General features: G+C 41.9%; 1 protein-coding gene across 4 annotated transcripts in view; it reads right to left on the bottom strand.

The window, feature by feature from the left end:
- The window catches only part of ZNF131 (zinc finger protein 131), a 41,772-nt gene that overhangs the window by 13,230 nt on the left and 6,003 nt on the right, over positions 1–22,539 (bottom strand). The window contains exons 2-6 of one of the 4 annotated variants that reach the window (XM_048851682.2): positions 16,242–16,395; positions 13,354–13,492; positions 12,257–12,358; positions 11,549–11,693; positions 7,071–7,759 (exon numbers count right to left, since the gene is read on the bottom strand). In XM_048851682.2, the coding sequence (XP_048707639.2) occupies positions 7,071–7,759; positions 11,549–11,693; positions 12,257–12,358; positions 13,354–13,477 (1,060 nt within the window). In that variant the 5' untranslated portion in view covers positions 13,478–13,492; positions 16,242–16,395. The remainder of the gene's footprint in view (positions 1–7,070; positions 7,760–11,548; positions 11,694–12,256; positions 12,359–13,353; positions 13,493–16,241; positions 16,396–22,539) is intronic. The other 3 variants (XM_048851683.2, XM_048851681.2, XM_048851684.2) reach the window with 3 other exon arrangements.

The following is a 22,539-nucleotide window of genomic DNA, read 5'->3' as shown; positions in this document are numbered from 1 at the left end:
AACGACGCTGGAGCTACAGGTGCCAACTTTCCAATGTGCAGGGGGTTCTCACTGCTCAACCCTTGGCTCTGCCACAGGCCCTGCCCCCACGCCACCCCTTCCCGTCCCCTCCCCTGAGCCTGCAGTGCCCTCGCTCCCCTCCACCCCAGCCTCCTGCACGCCATGAAACAGTTGATCGGGGAGGGATGGGGAGGCGCTGATCGGCGGGGCTGCTGGTGGGTGGGAGGTTCTCGGAGCAGGGGTGGGGGAGCTGATGGGGGGCTGCTGATGTATTACTGTGGCTCTTTGGTAATGTACACTGGTAAATTCTGGATCCTTCTCAGGCTCAGGCTGGCCACCCCCAAACTAGAATGTTTCTCAAATATGGCCACTGCATGTGTCCACCAGCAACTTTTCTTGTGGCCACAGCCTCCTGAGTGATGATTGGGTGTGGGGGAAAAGCAGTGGCCCCTCCCTCAGGGCTGCCAGCAGGGCTTTGGGCCCTGCCCTCCCGGAGACACAAGCTCTGGAGGAGCAGGCAGATGGCGAGTTCCTCATCTTCCTAGGAGCATCCTTCATCCTTGGGGCTTTGGGCTCTGGCCAGGGGCCTCTGACTCTGCTGCAGGCCCCAGATTCCATCTGTGGGGTTTCAGGTTCCATCCTTCGCCTTGGCAATGGGCTCAAACCCTGGGCTCCCCTCCCCTCCCCCATCTTATCTGGCCCCTGCTGTCTTCTCTGTCCCCGGGTTTCAGCCATGTGGTGGCAGGCTCTGTCTCCTGATAGCAGGGCTTCGGGCTCGGCCCCAGCCCTGGGATCCAGTCACAGGGCTTCAGGCTTGGCCCTGGATCTAGTTGCAGGGCTTCGGGATCGGGCCCCAGGATCTGGCCACGGGGCTTCGGGTTCAACCCCAGCCCCATGGCAGCAGGTGCTTGCCAAGGGCTCACCCCTCCATTACCCCAGGCACCTGCTGCGTCCCCCGTCCTCCCATTCATCCCTCCATTGCCCTGGCCCCCAATGCCTCCCTATCCATCTCCTGATCCAGGGCTTAATTTCTCCCCGGGCTTGCCATGGCTGAGTAAGTCTGCTGTGAAAAAGTTAGATTTGTATGTTTGTTAATATCATTTTTCACAGCAGCGGACTTACTAGCTAGCAAGTCTAAAAATAATAAGCAACCAAAAAAGGCAACAGAAAACAACAAAAAAGACAAAGCACCTTATTTATGTTTCTATTCTGTTTAGATCCAGGAAAGAATAGAGCAGGGGTTCTCAAACTGGGGGTCGGCACCCCTCAGGGGGGTCACGAGGTTATTATATGGGGGGTCGCGAGCTGTCTGCCTCCACCCCAAACCCCGCTTTGCCTCCAGCATTTATAATGGTGTTAAATATATATTAAAAAGTGTTTTTAATTTATATGGGGGGGTTGCACTCAGAGGCTAAACTGCACATTGTTGTTATTATTGAGTCTTCAAAAAAACAACCACCATATATAAATAAATTACAGTGATTTGGATATGTATAGGAATAACAAATAAATATCCACATAAAGTTAATTAAGTATTTTAGGAAAAAAATTGTCAGCGCAGCCACCAGCAGGAGTTGGTCACCACACTCTGGGGCTGCCAAAAAATTTGTGAGAGAACCCCTGAACTAGATATCCTCACAGGTCCTTGCCAGCCCTACATTTCTATGATTCTATAATATCTGAAGCAAATTGTTCAGTAAAATTCCAAAGAGGATAAGACATTGACACGTACAACAGCACTTGCAGTTATTCTAGTTAGGACTGAAATTTAAATGGCCGTCAGTCACTCAGCAAAAATTTTCAAAAGTGCTTACGTGACTTAGGCGTGCAAGTCCCAGTGAGTGCCTAACTCACTTTTGAAAATGGGATTGAGAACCACAGTAAAATATAATAATAATCAGAAGGAAAACGTTAAGTAAAAATAGTGAAATATTAAAGAGTAAAATGTTAATGAGCATAGAAAATTCAAAGGAACTGTTGGAATCTATTCACCATCAACATACAATCCAAATCCCAGGATCTCTAATATTTAGACAAGAATGGCAGTAGACACAAAGAGTTGGGCACATGAATTTTAGCCCAAATAGTCTCTTATGCAGGGGGATTGGAAACCCCAGAGAAACAAGGAACTGACCCCAACAATCTGCACATTATTCATCCTCAGCCCAAAGAGCTATATGTATTGTAGGGGATGTGTTGGGGGTCAGCGATAACTTATGCCTTGGCCCTGTGCCAAGACTGCACCGGGAGACCTCTGCTCCACTGCAGTTTCCTGGCAGCAAATTGCCATCAATCTTGCAGGTCAACAATTCTGGGCTTTGCGGAAGCAATGTCAGGAGAGTATGTGGGAAAGGAGAGTAAGTCCCAGAGTGGAGACCAAGACCAAAATCAAATCAGGCCAAACCCACACTTTAAACTTCATCGGTAATCCAATCTGAATCCAGGACTCATTTACACGTGTGTCCGGAGCAAACCACTGCTCAATAAGTGGGCAGTCTCATTCTATTATAGCTGGGAAGTTCTTTAACAGTCTTCAGGTATATTCTTATGTACAGCACATTGCAGTAATAATCTCAAGATGACAACATCATGGACAACTGTGGCAAAGTCTGATGCCCCCTCACCCCCCTAAAAAGTTTACAACCTGCTTGTCATGTGAAACTAGACCAGTGATCTTGCTCATTGCTGCTACCGGGAGCTCCAAGTACAGTCAAGGAGTCAACACGATCCCCAGGGCTGAAAATCTCAGTAACAAAAACAGTGGCCAGACTTCCGTAAATATGACTGTTTGTCATTTCTTTCTATTCCTTCAACCAACACACAAGCATACTTCAGTCGTATCCAGACTGAGCTTTAGCAAATCAGCTCTCATTCAAAGACAGCCGATAGATTTCAGTCAGCACTTGATATTTGTCCATCACCAGGATGAAACTGAACCAAGCAAGTAGCTATACACATTGACTTTTTGTTTAAGATTACAAAATACAAAGGAATGCATCTTTAACCAATAAGTTACTGCACTAATATTTAAATAACGTCTAGATAGTGGAAAGTTATTAGTAAACCCAGTTATTTCGGATTTCTCATAAACATACCTGACACTATTTATAAAGTAGAGTTTCTAGGAATATTAATTGAAGTTTTCACAAAATGTCAGTTTTCCTCACATGCTTTTATGGACAATCTTACCCAGGTTTGACAGAGTACTCCTTGTGAACTATGACTACTATATAGATTCACTACTGAAGTAGAAACAGAAATTGATTATTGTACTTCAATAAGTCTAACTTTTGTTACAGTATCATTAGCCCTCTCCACCAGCTTTCCCTGAATATGATCTATTTCCCCAAAGAGCAGTGGTGGGCAACCTGCGGCCTGTCAGGGTAATCTGCTGGTGGGCCACAGGACAGTGTTTACATTGACCATCCACAGGCATGGCCACCTGCAGCTCCCTGCTCCCGGCCAATGGGAGATGCGGGAAGCTGTGCGGGCTGCAGGGACGTGCTGGCCGCCACTTCCCACAACTTCCATTGGCCAAGAACGGCGAACCGTGGCCACTGGGAGCTACAGACGGCTGTGCCTGTGGATGGTCAATGTAAACACTGACTCGTGGCATGTCAGCGGATTACCGATTGCCCTGTGTGCGGCCCATGGGCCGCACATTGCCCACCACTGCCACAGAGCAAGCAAAATAAGTCAGCTTCTGGTACTTCTCCAGGACCTATTTTTTGCCTTTAATATTTTCACCATGATTAGAAGTTTATAAAGCTTCTCTGAATCTCATTTCCTATTTTTGTGCATTATCTTTCTTTCCTCCCCAATTTTGTGCATTAACTTTTTTGCCCTACCCAATTATTAGCATTAGAAATTATGGAGTGTTTTATATATAAAAATCCTTTAGAAGGCTATTGTACATAGATATAGGATATGAAGAGGCTCGTTTAAAAATTTCTTTTAGTTTTTTCAAATAGTCTAAGTCCTAAAAAAAAAAAAACAACTCCAAAAAGTTCTTTCAATCTTAGTTAAATAGTCAGATGCACTGAATGTAATATCATTTGTTAATCAAGTGATAAAATGATTTAGAGACGCCCACCAATTTTATTTTCTTAAAAATTCAGAAAGACCCCAATGCTGAGAGACATTGAGCATCCATAATTCCCAGTAAAGGCAGTAAGACTTGTAGGTGTTCAGTCCCTCCTTTTGTTAGCTGACCCCAATCTTTTCCCGCAAGATCATGCTTAGGCAAATACAGTGAGTTAATTGCTCTTAGTTACAAGCGCTATATTTTTTCATCCAAATAAATAACTACTGTTCTTATTCTGAGTAATACCAAACTAGCCCGACTATACATACATCTATTGCTTTAATTTAGCTCAGTAAAATTCTATTCCATTGCAATTTATGATGGGCAACTGAAATTTCATTGTTTTCTCTTTATTATCAGAAATCATGATAAAAGAGGAGATGAGTGAGTGGATTCTTTTTCCTGGTCTGGTAAGGTACGATGACAATTTTGGAAGTTAGTACTTCACAGGATTAATCTGAACAAAAACAATTTAGGTTTAGAGACACAGAGCACATTCTAGAAGCTTATGACAAAGACAGCTGATGGCTGGCCTTATAACTTTAGCTAGAAAGGAAAAGCTTTTTCTATTATTAAGTTGTATGCAGTTATTAGTACTAATTGGAAATTTGTTAATTTGTAACAACTGAAGTCAATTTGTCACTTGATTACATATGCATTTATCTTGTCATTGTTAATGCACAACATTATTAGTGTTAAATACTTGGGGAGAAAATTACATCTTCTGCTTCAAATTCAGTTTTTACACTGTGTGCTACACTGTACTCTCCAAATACTAGGCCTGATCCAAAGATGACTGAAATCAATGGGAGTCTTTTCACTGATCTCAATGAACAATAATAGTGGAGTGCTCTATCCAGTTGAGCCCAACGTACATAAAAGGTTTTAACTACTTTTACTTTGTTTGCCTCTTTTTTACATTCCAATTTTGCTTTCCTTCTAATAATTATTTCATTAATGTGAAACAATTCAAAAAGATATGGCAGCAATTAATAAATGGGAATTGCCTTCTACATACTTGCAATATAATGGCCTTAAACTAAGCCCTTTTGTTGGAACACCAAACTAGGCGTAACGACATACCAGCTACTTTGGCAATCTGACCAAATATTGTCCTTAAAGCTGTCATGAACATTTTCTAAGAGAGAAACCTATAATAAGTTTATACATAGCTTGGTCATAATGGATGAAATCTACCACACTACACAGGGACCTACACAAGCCCACTGACGTCTCTGCTCAGCAGTGGATGGAGGCAAAAAGGGTGTAGATGGAGCATGCAACGGAAGCCCTCTCTATACTGCTTGGACACGGAAGAGGTTTTTCCAAAACCTTTCTACATTAGTTGTGAGTAGACAGGAGCTGGGCCACTGCTCCTGTGGCCAGGAAACTCACATATGGGTGCAAAGAAGTTTTAGTTCAGAACCTAGCATAGTAGCCTTGGAAGACCTGTGCTGCTACCCCACATCTACCCACTAACGTGTTACTGGACTACTCACTTAGGTAAAGTGACAAATATGCTTAAGTGTTTGAAGGACCAGGGCCCATGCGAACTGTCACATGTTCTCAGGGCTAATAAAGTATTTGTATGGTGCTTAATACTGCAAATATGGTAAAGTAATAAAAATGTAACTCTTTTTACAGCAGGACCACAGAGAGCATGGTAGAGGCACTTAACGATCTCTGTATAAGGAGGGGAAAAATGAAGCAGTGTAATTTAAAAAGCAAAAGTTACCTCCTGTAATGATCCACTGTAGTCTAAAAGCAACATTCTGATCTCATGTTTCAGAGTGGTAGCCGTGTTAGTCTGTATCAGCAAAAACCATGAGGAGTCTTTGTGGCACCTTAGAGGCTAACAAATATATTTGGGCATAAGCTCTGATGTAGTGGGTTTTAGCCCACGAAAGCTTATGCCCAAATAAATTTGTTAGTCTCTAAGGTGCCACAAGGACTCCTCGTTGTTTATTCTGATCTCAGTCACATAGGGGTTTTTTAAAATCAGTGTAACTCCACTGGGTTAAGTAATCACATACTAAGTATCAAAAGAGTTAATTTTCTACTGTATGTTGCCTATATTTGCATAACTTGCTTACCCAAACTACTATATTAATAGGCATTTGTTTAAGAATTTTCTGCTGGTTTATGATAGAGTGTGGTAGGTTTGCTTAGTGGACTTATTTTTTTCAGATGAATTTTCTACTGAATATCACTTTGTTTGACGAACTGGAAGTTAATTTGGTTCCACAAGTTTATTCCTGAATTGGATACTTGTTTTTCAGATGAGTGTCACTCTTTGTATGTTGTTTTTTTGAAACAAATACAATATACTAAATTTAAAAAACACATTTATTTCTTTAGTAGGCTTTTTTTCAGTAGGTGGCTAAGTGAAATTCGTGAGTCAGTATTTTAAGTAAGTTGCATTCATTAAGATCTACATTCACTGCTATGTAAATAAATTGTTCACATTTTGTCATAGTGGAAGCCCAGCATTTCTAGCTTTCTTCAGTCTCACGATTCTATACAGCAGTTGTTCCCAAACTTGTTCCACTGCTTGTGCAGGGAAAGCCCCTGGCGGGCCGGGCCGGTTTGTTTACCTGCCGTGTCTGCAGGTTCGGCCAAAGGCAGCTCCCAGTGGCTGCGGTTCGCTGTTCCAGGCCAATGGGAGCCGCTGGAAGCAGTGCGGGACGAAGGACGTACTGGCTGTCGCTTCTAGCGGCTCCCATTGGCCTGGAGCAGCGAACCACGGCCACTGGGAGCCACAATCGGCCGAACCTGCGGTTGCGGCAAGTAAACAAACCGGCCCGGCCCGCCAGGGGCTTTCCCTGCACAAGTGCCGGAACAAGTTTGGGAACCACTACTATACAGCTTTAGAAAAATATTTGCAACAAATCTTGCACACTCTCCCCTCTTATTTCCCCCAGTCCCACAAAACAGGCAAACACAAAACCAAAGGAACAGATGTATACTTGAAATACAGAAACGTTACCTGTGTGTTTCCGAAGGTGCTCTTTAAAATGTCCAAAGTGGTCAAACTGTTTATCACAGTACTGGCATACGTGTATTTTTTTGCCAGGTCTTTGCTTCTTGCTGGCTCCACCTTCATCAAGGTGGTAACAGGTGAGGTGCTGTTTCAAGGCACTCTCTCGAAGGTACCTTTTATTGCATATGTCACATTTGTAACTCTCAGTGGAGTGTGTTTTCATGTGTTCCTTAAAATGGTAAAACAATTTAAACGAACGGTTACATTTTTCACAGTGGAATAAATTGTTCATGTGTGACAGCTGAAGTTCCACAATTTCAATACCTTCTACCTGTTTGCATGTAGGATCAGTTGCACTGTCACCTTCTTCTTGGATCTCGCATTTTCTTTCCCCCTGACGGTACTTGCTGGTGATATCTGCCAAAAGAGCCAAAGCAGACTCGTCTGACGTATCCGTAGTCTGTATATACTTTATGGACTGTTCTGCAGAAGCTACTTCTTCCAGGGTTTCAATGCTATCATCTTCCACTTCAATTGTCCCTTCAGCAATCTCCACCTCAATTTCAACAGGCTCTGATTCTGCAGATGGCAATGTTTCTGTGATGACATTGGAGGTTTCGGCTATCTTCCTCTTTTTGGTTTTATTTTTACCTTGTGTTTTATTTGATTCTAGTGGTGCTGAATTTTCTTTGTTCCTGTAAAGTGTGTGTAATAGAACATTGTAAGGATCCAAAACCACCTACATAATAATTCCTGCAATATACTGAATTTACACATGAGATCATTCAAAATAGGTAATAAATCAGTAATAAAGTGTTTGAAGAGAATGCATGTTCTGAAATACCATGCAGATGGTTACATTGTAGATTCAGGAATGCATTAACCCTTAATCCATACTCTTTACTGCTGAACCATCAGGGCTAATGGAGAGTGGCCTGGGATGGAGAATCTGGACCGCCGCCCCTATTTTATAACTAAGTGAGATGACCAAAGTTTTGTTTTAGATTTTAAATATTCCACCCACTCTGGACTGATCTAATACCTATCTGCAAGAACAATGAATGGACAGGCCCATCAAAAACCAACCAGCCTCACTGGTTAGACAGAAATTCAGAGACCTTGGAAAATGCTGCACTTGAGGCTTCAGTGGAGAGAAACTCCAATGGGGGAAATGGAAAAAAGGTGACCACCTCACATGATATGGCAATGAACCAACCCCAGGACCACATATGTGAAAAAGAGGTGAGGAGAGGGAACTCACTGTCTGTCTGTCTTTGGAGACATGTGGGGTTGAGTCTCTGACAGAGTGGTAAGAGAAGAGAACTGTCTTAAACATAAAAGATTGTCCATCTCCTCTGTAACTGAGCTGAGAATGCCTTATCTAGTTTAGGTTATATGAAGTGTAAATCTAGAGATATTGAGCAAACACTGTAATTCCACTTTTCTCTCTATTTTAATAAGTCATCTTTTAACGAGAACTACTGTTGTGCGCGTATTTCATGCATTCTGTCCCAAAGGAGAAGAAAACACTGCAACTGGTAAGATGTTTGTGAAAACTACACCCCGCTCAGTCCGGGGCCATGAGCAAAGGTGTTGGATCCCAGGAACATCAGGCTGCTGTAGACGAACACACGTGGAGAAGCCAAAAGGACCAAGCAGGAGATGGTGGTGGTGGGATTTGGTTTTCAAGGCCTGTAGTGCAAAACCCATCGTACTATACCGAAGCACTGAAGCCTTCCAGCACAAAATGTGAAATTCACCCCTATGCAAAGGGCCAGCTCAAGGACTTTAGTTCTCAAAATAGGAACTGGGTGAGATTTGTGTGTGTCTAGGATTGGTCCACACTCAGTTGCATACCGATTCAACTATTTTGGTTGCGGCGGGAGGAGAGGGGTTATGTCCTGGTTCCAAGTCCACAGAAGGATAACATAGGGTAAGTGCTGGCATGGTGGAGAGAAAGTGGTACTTCCTTACCACAATCCTAGTTCCTGGCAGCCCAGCCTGCGAGTAAGAAGCCAGGATAAGGAAGAGTATCCAGCTCTCTTACAGAGTAGTGAAGAGCGAAGGCCAATCTATCCCTTCCCCCTTTATATAAAATGTTAATAAGGGCATAAACCATAATATGATGCATTTATATAGCGTATTTCATTTGAGAATCTAAATGCACTTCATTTGATATAACATTTAACTAATAAAATCCATATAAAATTGAAAACAATATCTTAGAAATGCCTGAGAAAATAGGAGCTTCTTAGTATGACCTGAAGTTCAATAAATGCAGGTTCTAGCAGATCTGTGAGGTAAGGAACTCACTGTGCATCCCCTCTCCACAATCCCCTCCCATTTGAGCCAAAGGAGTTTAGCTCATAGTAACATTTAGAACTGTGCGAATAATGGATTTTTGGCAATTCTGAAAATTCAGAAAAAAAAATCAGTTCAGGTTGAATGAAAACCAAAATGTTTTCAGAATTTTCATTGAATTGGAAGTCAGAAACATTTTGTTTTGGGCCTTTTTAATAAAATGCAAAGGAATTCAAAAAACAGAGGAGGAGATGGTGGTGGTGTCCTTATAACCAACAGCCCTGTGGTTAGGGCATTCACCTGGGAGGAGGGGGAATATCCATGTTCCATCCCTGCTCCAATGAATATATGGCATAAGGAGTACAATGTCACTTCCATCAATAGGCCTAAATCCCCTTGTGAATGTAGCCTGAAAAATCAAAATGCTCCTTTTTGATGTTGAAATGGTTTGTTTCAACAGTCCCAATTTTTTTTTTATTTTAGCTGGAACAATTTGCCAAAATGTATATGATTTTTCAAAATTTTTTAAATCGATCCCTTATCTATATTTTTCAGCGAAAAAAAATTTCATCTGAAAAATTCTGCCCTGCTTTAGTAGCATTATATACTTTTTGCCTCAACATCTTGTTTAGAGATGGGTAAACAGCTAAACTAAATGGACACTGTCCAGTTAAATTTAGCTCCAAAATGTTGTAAAAAGCTTATTTTTGGAGAAACTAAATCCAAGATTAATTAAAATATTTCGAAAAACTACTAAACAAGTTTTTTGTTTTTTAAAGCAAATAGTTATTTCCTTGCAACTTTAGCAACCCAAATTATTGTAACATTACATTAGTGCCTTAGATCCTGAAACTGGCCTTAAATAAAACTGTACTCTCTCCATTTTCCAAGCTGAGAGAATTGTAATAAGTAAAGGAACTGTAAATACAGTAGAACCTCAGAGTGACAAACATCTTGGGAATGGAGGTTGTTCATAACTCTGAAATGTTTGTAACTGAACAGAATGTTCTGGTTGTTCTTTCAAAAGTTTACAACTGACCATTGACTTAATACAGCATTGAAACTTTACTATGCAGAACAAAAATGATACTTTCCCTTTATTAGTTTACGCTTAACACAGTACTGTACTGTATTTGCTTTTTTTTTTTTGGTCTCTGCTGCTGCCTGATTGCATACTTCTGGTTCCAAATGAGGTGTGCAGTTGACTGGTCAGTTCACAACTGTGGTGTTCATAACTCTGAGGTTTTACTGTAATCATATTAGCTTTATACTTTTTTCAGTGTGAATAAACTTGGCAGCTATTTGCAATAAGTAACTTTTTTGCCCTTTTTTTAAATGTGTATTTTTATCCTCATCATGTCTTTTCAATCCAAGAATGAAGTTGTGCAGTCTTGATTCCAGTCCCTGCTACTACCACAAGACCATACTTTTCCCCTATATTTATTGGCAGCAAAGTTTAAGCATAGGGCAAATATTTTAAAATAAATATTGATATTGAAAACCCTGCTTCTAGTCTGCAGTGTCACGAAGCTTTTTTTTTTTTAAAATAAAGCAAAGTAATACAGTAAGTCTATACTACTACTGTAAGTACTATAGGCCTATGTTTGCTCTCCACTATGCTGAATGTTAAGGAACATGTTATCTGGTGAGGAAAAGGCCCTTTTGAGGGGATAGGAAGGAAACAGCAGCTTCCCTTCGTGTTCCTCAAGCTTGCAGAAACTCCTGTGTGAATTCCAGAATGGGAAGTAGGGGTGGCTGTCATGGGCTTCCTTCTCATAAGGAGAGAGAAACTGCATAGCTAAAGGGAAGATTACAGCAGAACTCAAAGAATGGGAAGGCAGAGAAGGTCCTCCCGAGAGCAGTGAGAAGGGAAAGGCACCCAAGGGTTGTGCTCTGTTTTTGTCACATCTGCTCAGGCTTGAAAGCCATGTCCCCTGACACAAAGTTCCAGCACACAGAGTTTGAGACTCAATTTTACCCTTTATGGTTTCCATCCCACCCTCATTGGAGGAGACTACAGACTTTGGGAAGAAGAAGTGGATGAGGACTCTACAGCTTCTACTCAGGTTCCAGGAGGAGAAGAAACAGCTCCGCACAATATTGACAACCAAGCCTGGCAAGAATCTTCCTCAGATAATGTATTCCATGTTTCTAGAAGATGAATGAAAAATCTGCATGCTTACCTGATTTCAAGTGCTTTAATGGCTTCTAACATCTGTAGATACTCAGCTGCTTTCCAAACATCATTTGCTTCTTCTTCACCTTGGACCATTAATTTTGCTGTGTAGGTGAACTCAATTAAGTGTCGAAATGCCATATTACTTACACCTGTTTAGAAGAAAATATACATTTTTTTTGCAGTTCTTCAGATTTTAGTTGTTACATTTTACAAGCATAAGTAGTAAATTTTGCTTACAAATCTTTCACCATTTAGATTTTTGTTCACAATGTCCTGCTTATTGGCTTTTGCAGATCACCTTCATGAGATGTTCTCATAGGCTTTAGAAAGTCTACTGCTGCATGCAGCTTCTTCAGGTTTGTGCCATGTTTTAATAGTAGAACTACGTGTCCCATAATATAAAACATATCATCTTTATCACTGGAAAGGCTGCTAGTCCCCTTCTGCTAAAGTGGCTAGTACTGAAGTTTAGAGAGACAGCAGTCTCCATCGTGTTTCTACTGCCACTGAAAAAAGCCTCTACTCAAAATTGTTCCTTCAGATGTTATCTTTGAAAGAAGCTGCCTTCTGGTGGCATTAGCTACCTCACAACCACCATGGAGCTAGGTCTTGACAAGGAGATTAGTACCACTAAAGCCCGCATATCAATCTGTATCACTAACATTACAGAAATATAAGTATTTTGGTCATACAAGTCATATCAACAGGTTACCTTCTATCTCTACCAACGGCTCCTGAGTGAAATCTTGGAAGAATTTGTAGAAGAACTGGCTGCAGGCAGCAAGGACAGCCTTATGAGCTTTGAAATGGTGACCTAAAAGGAAAGAGATAAAAATCAAATGTTTTAAGTCAACATACACTTGCTCATGCTAGATGCTAATGGGTTCAGAATAAAGGAAGCTACAGAATTCAGTACATGAAGACATTGTAGCAGAGTGCAATCTGAGCCTGCCCTTTGTTGCATAGCATGCTACTGCAGACATTTTCCTGGGCCTTCACTTCTGGTTCCAATTACCAGAATATGTAGGTATGAATGATGAGTATTAGGATACATCAAAACCAAAGGACTGTTTACATGTGGGACCATTTTTGCTTGGTAACTAAGAGTCCAAACACACCAAAGCTAGGCAGCCTCCTCCCTTCAGAGTGCTCAGGTGAGTGAAAAAGGGGTGTGGGGGGTGGGGGGACAAGGAAAAAACCCTAAACTGAATACTTCACTATAAAGCCCTAATCCTAATAGAAAAGGACTGGGCTATAGGCAGGGAATTCACCAAAAGAAAGATGGTAGAAAAACAAAACAAAGAAGTCTTAGTTCTTTGGTAACAGAGAATTATCTCCACCTGGTAGGGACAGGAAAAGAACTGAGTTCAAGCAGACTGTCCTTTTTAAGATGGGAAATGAGGTCACAAGAGCTTTGCTATTTCCCCCGTTCTGTCTACATCTGCTGATGGTGAGCGTAAGTCTTCTTGCCTAGGCTGGTTTAGACAAAGCATTAAGAAATTCAATTTTGAATTTCTGTTTTGCTGTGAACACTAGTAAACAAACACCACTATTATTTAATGTTGCTGACTATTTCAGCATAACATCTGAAAATTAGGGAAAGGTTCCATCTTCTACATCATTCAGGATGAAAGTCTTCTTGGAATTTGTAGTACTTCTATATAAAACTGGAAGACATTAGTTTGTGTTCTGCCCAGATTGAGAATAAAATACATTGATTCTTTATTTTCAGTTGTCTGACCTATGGCAATCAAAATGAAGAATTCCAAAGCATCTGTGTATCAGCTAATTTGGTATGACAGTACGTACCATCTACAATCAGAGTGATGTCTGTAAATTGATCCTGCTCACGCTGTTCATTCAGTCTGTCCAAAATAACTTTATAATGTTCTGGGAATTCTTGAATGCATTCCATCGTTTCTTCAGCTTCCATAGTGAATGGACTAGTCTACAAAAGATTATTAATGAAGTAAGAATACTGCAGTACTCAACGTTTAACATCTTCAGTACGCCATACAAAAAAATTAATTAGCATAATGCTTTAATTAAATTCAGCGTTTAAAAAAGGGCCATGAAATAGAGTAATGTGATTGTTAATAACTATACTAAATTAGATCAACAATAGGTGTACCTCAATTTAGCTAACAGGAGGTGCTAGAGTAAAACAAAAAAGAAACATGGCTTTATTATAGACAGAGACTAAAACTTTTGCAAGCCTACTTCTTTATTCTATAAATTGGAAAGAATTTTGCCTCCCTCAAAGCAATCAGAAATGGTGGAAACATAACTAATTATTGCAATTTCAACAAAAATTTGGCAAGATAATATCAGCATCTTGATACGGTTACTTTGAGGAACGCTGCTAACCCATTTGATGACAGAATGGCTCTTCAATACTCTCACAGATTAAGTTAATTTTCTATTCAGTGAAGAGAAGATGTTTAAAGAAGGTAGAGGAATGAAGGAAGTAGGTATCCACCAAGGAAGTGTTTCTTCACCTATGAGTTCAGGGGAGTGGCAAAGGAGTGAAAATTTTGTTACTATCTAAAGCAAAGAAAATCTCACTCCCCTAGTTCCCGCACAACCTTTCCCTTCAGGATCGACTAGTCACTGTCAACCTCTCAAAACACACACACACAAATAAATCATACAGGCTTATCTGATACTTTTATAGTAAGTGGAAGAGGGCTGTGAAAGTTTTTGATTTTAAGAGATTACCACCAGAAAAAATCATGAAAAATCTACCCTAAAACATGGACAACGGATGTTAATCTGCTGGGTATGCGTTAATACCTTTGGAGAGACAGTCCAGATAATTACAACTGCAAGCATTTCACTCAAATAAAGAAGAATTTTGCCTAAGTTCAGATCTGCATGGCAGTACCCATCTCTGATGTTCTATTCCCCCTACAGGTGTGGCTCTCACACAGAGGTCAATAGGAGCTCTTCATATGTTAGAAGTATAAAATCCTTGTGCTCAATTCAACCAGGTGAATCTGACAGGAGACTCTCCTTCTTAAGTCCCTTAAGGCTCTATTTAAGCAGAAGTATTCTGTGAGGTACAGCAGCGAAGAAATTTGGAATAAGACTTTGCACCTAACCTAGGGCTTTTCTGAGTTGTGGAACTGTATAAAATGGAGTTCAGAAGAAGACTCCCACTACTGAAGGATGTCGAAAAGAAAGCCCTCTGCTGCAGACCCAAACTTTCTTTGGAAGTAAATCTGAACAATGCAAGAGCTTAATGTCTTTTGAGTGAACTTAATTTAGCTCAAAGAACAATTGGTTCCAGACAAAGAAGACAAAGAAAGGGTTGAATGTATCTTTATACCTTTTCTCCTGCTTGCGGTAGGGTGCCAGGCAATAGTCACATCAAAGATGTTTCCTTCATGAAATTTCATATCTATAGTTAGTGATTAATCTGTACTTAGGTACTAAGTACGTGGAGGAATAGCACGTGGGAGAACAACAGAAGAGAGAGTATCTTACATTAAATTAGAGATGCATTGCCAGCTGCATTATCATGGTGGCTGCAGTAACAGAAGCGTATGGTGTGGGTGCACGAAGTGGAAATCCACAGAGTTCCATGAAAGATTAGAACAAAGTCTTCATAATTAATCTAACTGCCTGGTTTTCCTCAACCAGAATCAGAGAGCCTCCTCCTTTGAACATGAGCCGATCCCTTGAACCTATCCACTACTATCCATCTGACATTACCAAGCTTGCTAACTCTCAGGTCTACACTAAGAAGATAGAGTCAGCTCAGCTACACATCTTAGGGGTGCAAAAAATTTATACCCAAGTTACAGAGTTAAGCCAACCTAACCCCCCTTGTAGACAGCACTAGGTCAACGGAAATTTTTTCCTATTGACCTAGCTAATGCCTCTAGGTGAGGCAGATTACCTGTTGTAGTGGTTCTCAAACTTTTGTATTAGGGAGCTCTTTCACACAGCAAGCCTCTGAGTGTGACCCCCACTCTTATAAATAAAATATATATTTAAAATATTTAGCACTATTATAAATGCTGGAGGCAAAGCGAGGTTGGGCGCTGACAGCTCGTGATCCCCTATGTAATAACCTTGTGACCCCCTGAGGGGTCATGACCCCCAGTTTGAGAACTATTGCAACAGGAGAACCCCTCCCATTGACACAGGTAGTGTCTACACTGAAGTGCTGTAGCATTTCAAGTGTAGACAAGACCTCATATGTGGCTGTTGGAGGTAAGGAAGTATTTAACATGCTTGTGTCTTGGATTGGTGTGGGGTGGAAATAAAAAGGTGGAGTGGAAGCCTGGGGAAAAAACTCTATTGTTATGATAAGGAGACATTTTGTCTCTAGGCATAGGATTAGATTTTACAGATGCCAAGTTGGTGGAAAGCTGTTGCTATCCTATTTCTCCATAGAACAGATCCCTCCTTGGGTTGTTGTTTGTTTGTATGTTTGTTTAAGGAAAATGCCCTATTTAGAATATGTCCAACTCACCAAACAGAAAAAATAAAAATGCTTGCTTAAAGAAATCTATTTCTGTTTGCCATCACCATGTCTACTATAAGAAGTAGAAACTAAGATACATAATAAATAGACAGGCAACTTGGAATTACAGGTAAAATTCCCTAAGGATTCTGCTAATATAAAATCAAAGGAAAACCCCCCCAAATCCCAGCTCTTATAACTTCCATATATTCAAAAGCAGTTTAACCTCCAGATATTGCTTTTTCCAAACTTTTCCTCATTGCTGTATTTTCCTCATCCATGGAGTAACAGTACAAGCCTCAACGGTTAAGAATCAGTCTGACAAGTAAGCTCCATACTTCCATTACTAGTTCTCAGAGTTGTCAGGAGTGCCCCAATTCCTGTGAATTACATAAACCAGGTGATCACACTCACACATTATGAAGGATTTATTTCCATGGGTTGAAATGCATTTGATAGCAAGCGTTAACTTATCATAAAGTAATACAATGTTTTGAAATTATTTTGGAAAAAAGACTTGGATTATTCCTAATCCTCATTAACAATGTGTCTGTTGTGGCTTTCATAAATCATTGTGTGTCTCACAGGTAAACTCAAAAACATAGCAGACAGAATCCTGAAAAGATTTAGATAAACTAATAAGAGTGACCTTTATCCTGAAAGATCCCAAATGATACCAGTGAAATGCTACCTCCGAGTTGAAGCACAGTGACACTATAACAAGCACACAGCAAAACAACAAAACTTTGGAATACGAAATGAAGTATTCAGTGTACCAATAGGGGAAAACACTGAATTAAGGTAAACAAAATTAATGATCAAAGCTGAAATTTTGGCAGGACACCAAAGATACCATATTTATTCTCCAAACAGCAGTTTTTCTTGTTAGATCATAGTCTAACAGAAATGGAATTAACTGACAGGGTGAAATTATCATTCATTTTTTCAAGGTAGAGGGGTGGGAATATACAGATAAAATGCTAGCTAAAGCTAAAACTAAAATTATGCTCTTTGTCCCCACTCCTGTGAAAGGAAGTACAGATAATCAGCAAAACTCAGCTCATACATTACAAAAAAGAAAAAAGTGTGAATTTAGTTTATGTGAGAGGTGTCAGGTTGATAGTCCTGGAAGTCAAAAGCCATTGATTTATCCACAGAACATGTCCAGTAAGCATAGTGGAGTGAAAGCTACCCCTCACATCAGGCAGACTACTTCTCAGAGTAAGAGATTAGTCCATTCTCCATGCCCCTTCAATCCTTACAAACTGCTGACACTGCCAGTAAGGGTGTGTCATAAATATAAAGGGAAGGGTAAACCCCTTTGAAATCCCTCCTGGCCAGGGGAAAGCTCCTCTCACCTGTAAAGGGTTAAGAAGCTAAAGGTAACCTCGCTGGCACCTGACCAAAATGACCAATGAGGAGACAAGATACTTTCAAAAGCTGGGAGGAGGGAGAGGAACAAAGGGTCTGTGTCGATCTGTATGCTGCTTCTTGCCAGGGACAGAACAGGAATGGAGTCTTAGAACTTTTAGTAAGTAATCTAGCTAGGTATGTGTTAGATTATGATTTCTTTCAATGGCTGAGAAAAGCATTGTGCTGAATAGAATAACTATTTCTGTCTGTGTATCTTTTTTGTAACTTAAGCTTTTGCCTAGAGGGGTTCTCTATGTTTTTGAATCTAATTACCCTGTAAGATATCTACCATCCTGATTTTACAGGGGGGATTTCTTTATTTCTATTTACTTCTATTTTTTATTAAAAGTCTTCTTGTAAAAAACTGAATGCTTTTTCATTGTTCTCAGATCCAAGGGTTTGGGTCTGTGGTCACCTATGCAAATTGGTGAGGCTTTTTATCCAACATTTCCCAGGAAAGGGGGGGTGCAAGTGTTGGGAGGATTGTTCATTGTTCTTAAGATCCAAGGGTCTGGGTCTGTAGTCACCTAGGCAAATTGGTGAGGCTTTTTACCAAACCTTGTCCAGGAAGTGGGGTGCAAGGTTTTGGGAAGTATTTTGGGGGGACAGACGCGTCCAAACAGCTCTTCCCCAGTAACCAGTAATTGTTTGGTGGTGGTAGCGGCCATTCCAAGGATAACGGGTGTAATATTTTGTACCTTGGGGAAGTTTTGACCTAAGCTGGTAAAGATAAGCTTAGGAGGTTTTTCATGCAGGTCCCCACATCTGTTCCCTAGAGTTCAGAGTGGGGGAGGAACCTTGACAGGGTGCCAACTAGTGCCAATTGTGACAGTGGTTTTTGTGACACAAATATTTTCCAGACTCAAAGGAGACAATGGAGAACCTATAAAAACTAAGTAATGGTGCTAAAAATATGCTATTTCTATACAGCTTGGGGTGTCTATGTAGTAAATGGAGATTATTCTAGGGAAGAGGTGGGCAAACTACGGCTCGCGGGCCATATCCGGCTCGCGGGCCATATCCGGCTCGCGGGCCATATCCGGCCCGCGGGCCATATCCGGCCCGCGGGCCATATCCGGCCCGCGGGCCATATCCGGCCCGCGGGCCATATCCAGCCCGCGGGCCGGATATCCAGCCCGCGGGCCATATCCAGCCCGGCTCTTGAGCTCCCAGTCGGGGAGGCTAGCCCCCAGCCCCTCCCCCGCTGTCCCCCTTCCGCCGTAGCCATGCCGCCCGCTCTCTGGCCTGCCGCACTGCTGGGCAGCACGGGCGGCGTGGCTGTGAGCTCCTGCCACTCTGAGTGGCATGGTAAGGGAGCAGGAAGCTGGGGCGTGTTGGATAAGGGGCAAGGGGTTCCAGAGGGCAGTCACGGGACAGGGAGCGGTTGCATAGGGGGTGGGGTCCCGGGGGGTTGGATGTGTCAGGGGTTCTGAGGGGGACAGTCGGGGGCAGGAAGTGGGAGGAGGTGGATGGGGGCAGGGGCCAGGCTGTTTGGGGAGGCACAGCCTTCCCTACCTGGCCCTCCATACAGTTTCACACCCCGATGTGGCCCTCAGGCCAAAAAGTTTGCTCACCCCTGTTTTAGGGTGCAGCTCTCTGTCTTCCTGCCAGCTGCAGTTGCATCTCTAATTCTATGACTCAAGTGCTTAAGATTCCCTCTCACTGTTTATTAAAATGCAGCAGTGTATATTACACAGGGATTACACCTTACTCTCTCTGTTATCTCAGAAATTGAAATTAGTTCCAATGAGTGAGGCTGCCGCTACAAGACTTTGAAGTTTGCAGGTCAAACTACCAGGAGTCTCCTTGGGCCTTATACATTGCACTAATAAAGATTTAAATTAGCCTATTTGATATACGGTGCTTATCAGTGCTTCCTGCTACAAAACACATGATGGAATCTTTAATGACTTTTCTCTATCACCTCCAGAAGCCTCTCCAGCAGCGCAGTATCTCCTCAACAAAGCTGCATGGTGTTGAGTACTGACTCCAAAGCACGTTGTTGTGTACGGACTCCAAAATCGGTATCAACTACTCTGTTTCCCCACCCAAGTTTTCCTAGGAAGTCTCCCAAACAAGTACCTACTGCTTAACTTGTATGATCTGATCAAATCTCACCACAAAGTAGTAGGACTGAAGATCTTTTGTAGTAACTGGTAGTTCAAATCCACCTCAGAATAACGTAAGTAAATACTTATAGTCAAATATATATGTGCTGTTGTAAATTTATAAACACTTTTATTATTAATTTATTATTATTATTATTTATTAATTTATTATTATTATTATTATTTACTACTACTACTAGAAACCCTAGTCATGGATCAGGACCTCATTGTGCTAGGTACAGTACAAACAGAACAGACAATTCCTGCTCCAAAGAATTCAATCTAAGTTTAAAAGAAGAGCCAAAAGATGGATGCAGACAGATGGGGAAACAGAAGGAAACAATATTGGTCAGCATGATAAACGGGTCTCACACCCATAGGCATCATGGAAAAGGAGAGACTTAAGGAGGGTTTTGAAGGACAATGGAGTAACTTTGCACATGGATCTGGGAAGTTCTTTCAAGTGTAAGGGGCAGCATCAGAGAAAGCACAGAGATTCTTGTTTGAAAATTTAGCAAGTGGGCAATATAGGCTGGCATCATGGGTCAATTGGAGGAGGAAGCTGACAGCTTGATAAGTGAATAAGAAATGGTCCCTTTGCTGTACTCAGATAACAGGTAATATAACCCCTTTTTAACACCATTGCTCCCTTACTTCTGTGCATATTTTACTACTTCCAGAGAACACAAGAGTAATGCCTTATCATGTTTGGCCTGAGTGGACAGTAATGACAACGTTCTTTTCCTCATATGGAATCAGATCACTATTATAACTCATTTGGATTTTTTTTTGCATTTAGTATTTTTTTTTTTTATCTTTATAGTTGCAGTTCGGCAGAGATTTACAAACTGAAAAAAATGCAGTGATGGGAACAAATGCAGCGGCACAGGACCCAGCAAACAGAGCTGCAAACGGGGGAGTTTGAGTGGGAGTTCTGTTAGGGAGTTTTGGGGGGGAAGACGAGGAAAATCAGGCAGAGGAACAGACAGGCGAGTGAAGGGAGTGTGTGGTGGTCTGGCAGCGTTTTGGTGCTCATTGGGGGTTTGTTTTGCTGTGGGTGGTAGTGTTTTGGTTTGGTCTGTGTTTCCCAGACTAACAGGACTTAGGTGAGAAGGCTATGACAGACACAGAGGCAGCAGTGGTAGTGACCCAAGCAGTGGAAGACACAATGAAGATGACTGGATGTGGAAGCTGTGGCATGTACATGATCCTGGAGGGGGGACCTGAAAAGAGTTTCGTCTGCATGAAGTGCCGCCTGATAGAGCTGATGGAAGAAAAGATCCAAGGATTGGAGATGGAGGTGGAAACTCTGGTTGAGTTTAGAAGGGGGTTCGAGCAGATGATGGAGCAAAGACATGAAGAGGCTGAAGGGAAAAGCTCAGACTTGCAGATGGAAGCAGGACCAAAGAGCTCTGAAGGGAGACTGCTGGGTAAGGAAAGTGGAAGCATGTGACTAAGAGAACCAGGCAAAGGAAAAGACAGGCTAGTGAAGGAGAAAGAGTTCAGGAATAGGTTTGAGGAGTTGGAAAATGAAGAAGGGGCACAGCAGGTGGTCACTGAAGGTGAGAGGGCAAGGAAGAAAAGAGCAGCTAGTCCTATAGGAAGAGGGGAAGAGGCAATGGAGATAACACCAAATATGAGCCCCAGGAGGATACAGGATGGGTTGCAGAGGATTGCAAGGGAAAATAGGAATCGAGAGGACTTGCAGCCAGAGGGAACAGGGGATAGACCGGAGTATCGCACCATCACCAGGAAAAGGCAGGTCTACATGACTAGGGACTCCTTACTGAGAAGAACAGACAGGCCTGTAACCAGAGCTGATCCAGAGAACAGAAGGGTGTGCTGTCTGCCGGGTGCTAAGACACGGGATGTGGACCCGAGGCTGAAGAGGATCCTAACGGGGACTGGGAAAGAATCGACTGATTGTCCTTAATGTGGGAACAAATGATATGGCTAGATTCTCGATGGAACGTATCAAGGGAGATTATGCCAGGCTGGGGAAGATGCTTAAGGAAATCCAGGTTCAAGTGATCTCTTGTGGGATTCTGCCTGTTCCCAGAGAACCGCAACAAAGGTGTGACAAGATTATGATGACCAACAGATGGCTCAGGCCGTGATGCTGTAAGGAGGGCTTTGGGATGTATGGCCACTGGGAGGCATTCATGGACAGAGGACTATTCTCTTGGGATGGACTTCACCTGAGTAGGGAGGGAAATAGACTTCTAGGATGGAGACTGGCACAACTGATTAAGAGAGCTTTAAACTAGGAATTTGGGAGAGATGGTTGGGAGATGTCTAGGTAATCTCCACGCCGGATTTTAACATCAAGAGAGAAGAAAACCAAGTAAGAAAGGATACAGCCGTGGGTAGGAGAATGGACATCAGGAGGAAGGGTAGTGTAGATACCAGTCTAATAGGTGATACTGGCATTAGAATGTCTGTGCCTAATCAGGTAAAGAATGTGAGCGAAGCCAAACAGCAAAAATTAAGATGTTTGTACACCAATGCGAGGAGCCTAGATAACAAAATGGAGGAACTAGAGCTACTGGTGCAGGAAGCGAAACCAGATATTATAGGGATAACAGAAACATGGTGGAATAGTAGTCATGACAGGAGTACAGGTATTGAAGGAAGGTATTGAAGGTGCTGTTTAGGAAAGAGAAATAAAGGCAAAGGTGGCGGAGTAGCATTGTATATCAATGATGAGGTAGACTGTAAAGAAATAAGAAGTGACGAAATGGGTAAGAGTCTGTCTGGGCAAAAATCACATTGGGGAAGAAAGCTACTAGAGCCTTCTCTGGGATAGTGCTTGGAGTGTGCTATAGACCACTGAGATCTGATTTGGATATGGATGGAGTCCTCTTTAAATGTTTTTAATGAAGTAAATACTAATGGGAATTGTGTGATCATGGGAGACTAACTTCCCAGATATAGGCTGGAGGACAAGTGCTAGTAATAATAATAGGGCTCAGATTCTCCTAGATGCGATAGCTGATGGATTCC

The sequence above is a fragment of the Caretta caretta genome, chromosome 5, assembly GCF_965140235.1.
Source record: "Caretta caretta isolate rCarCar2 chromosome 5, rCarCar1.hap1, whole genome shotgun sequence".
NCBI lineage: Eukaryota > Metazoa > Chordata > Testudines > Cheloniidae > Caretta > Caretta caretta.
Note: the sequence above shows the minus strand (reverse complement) of the source record. Positions and strands in the feature narration are given on the sequence as shown.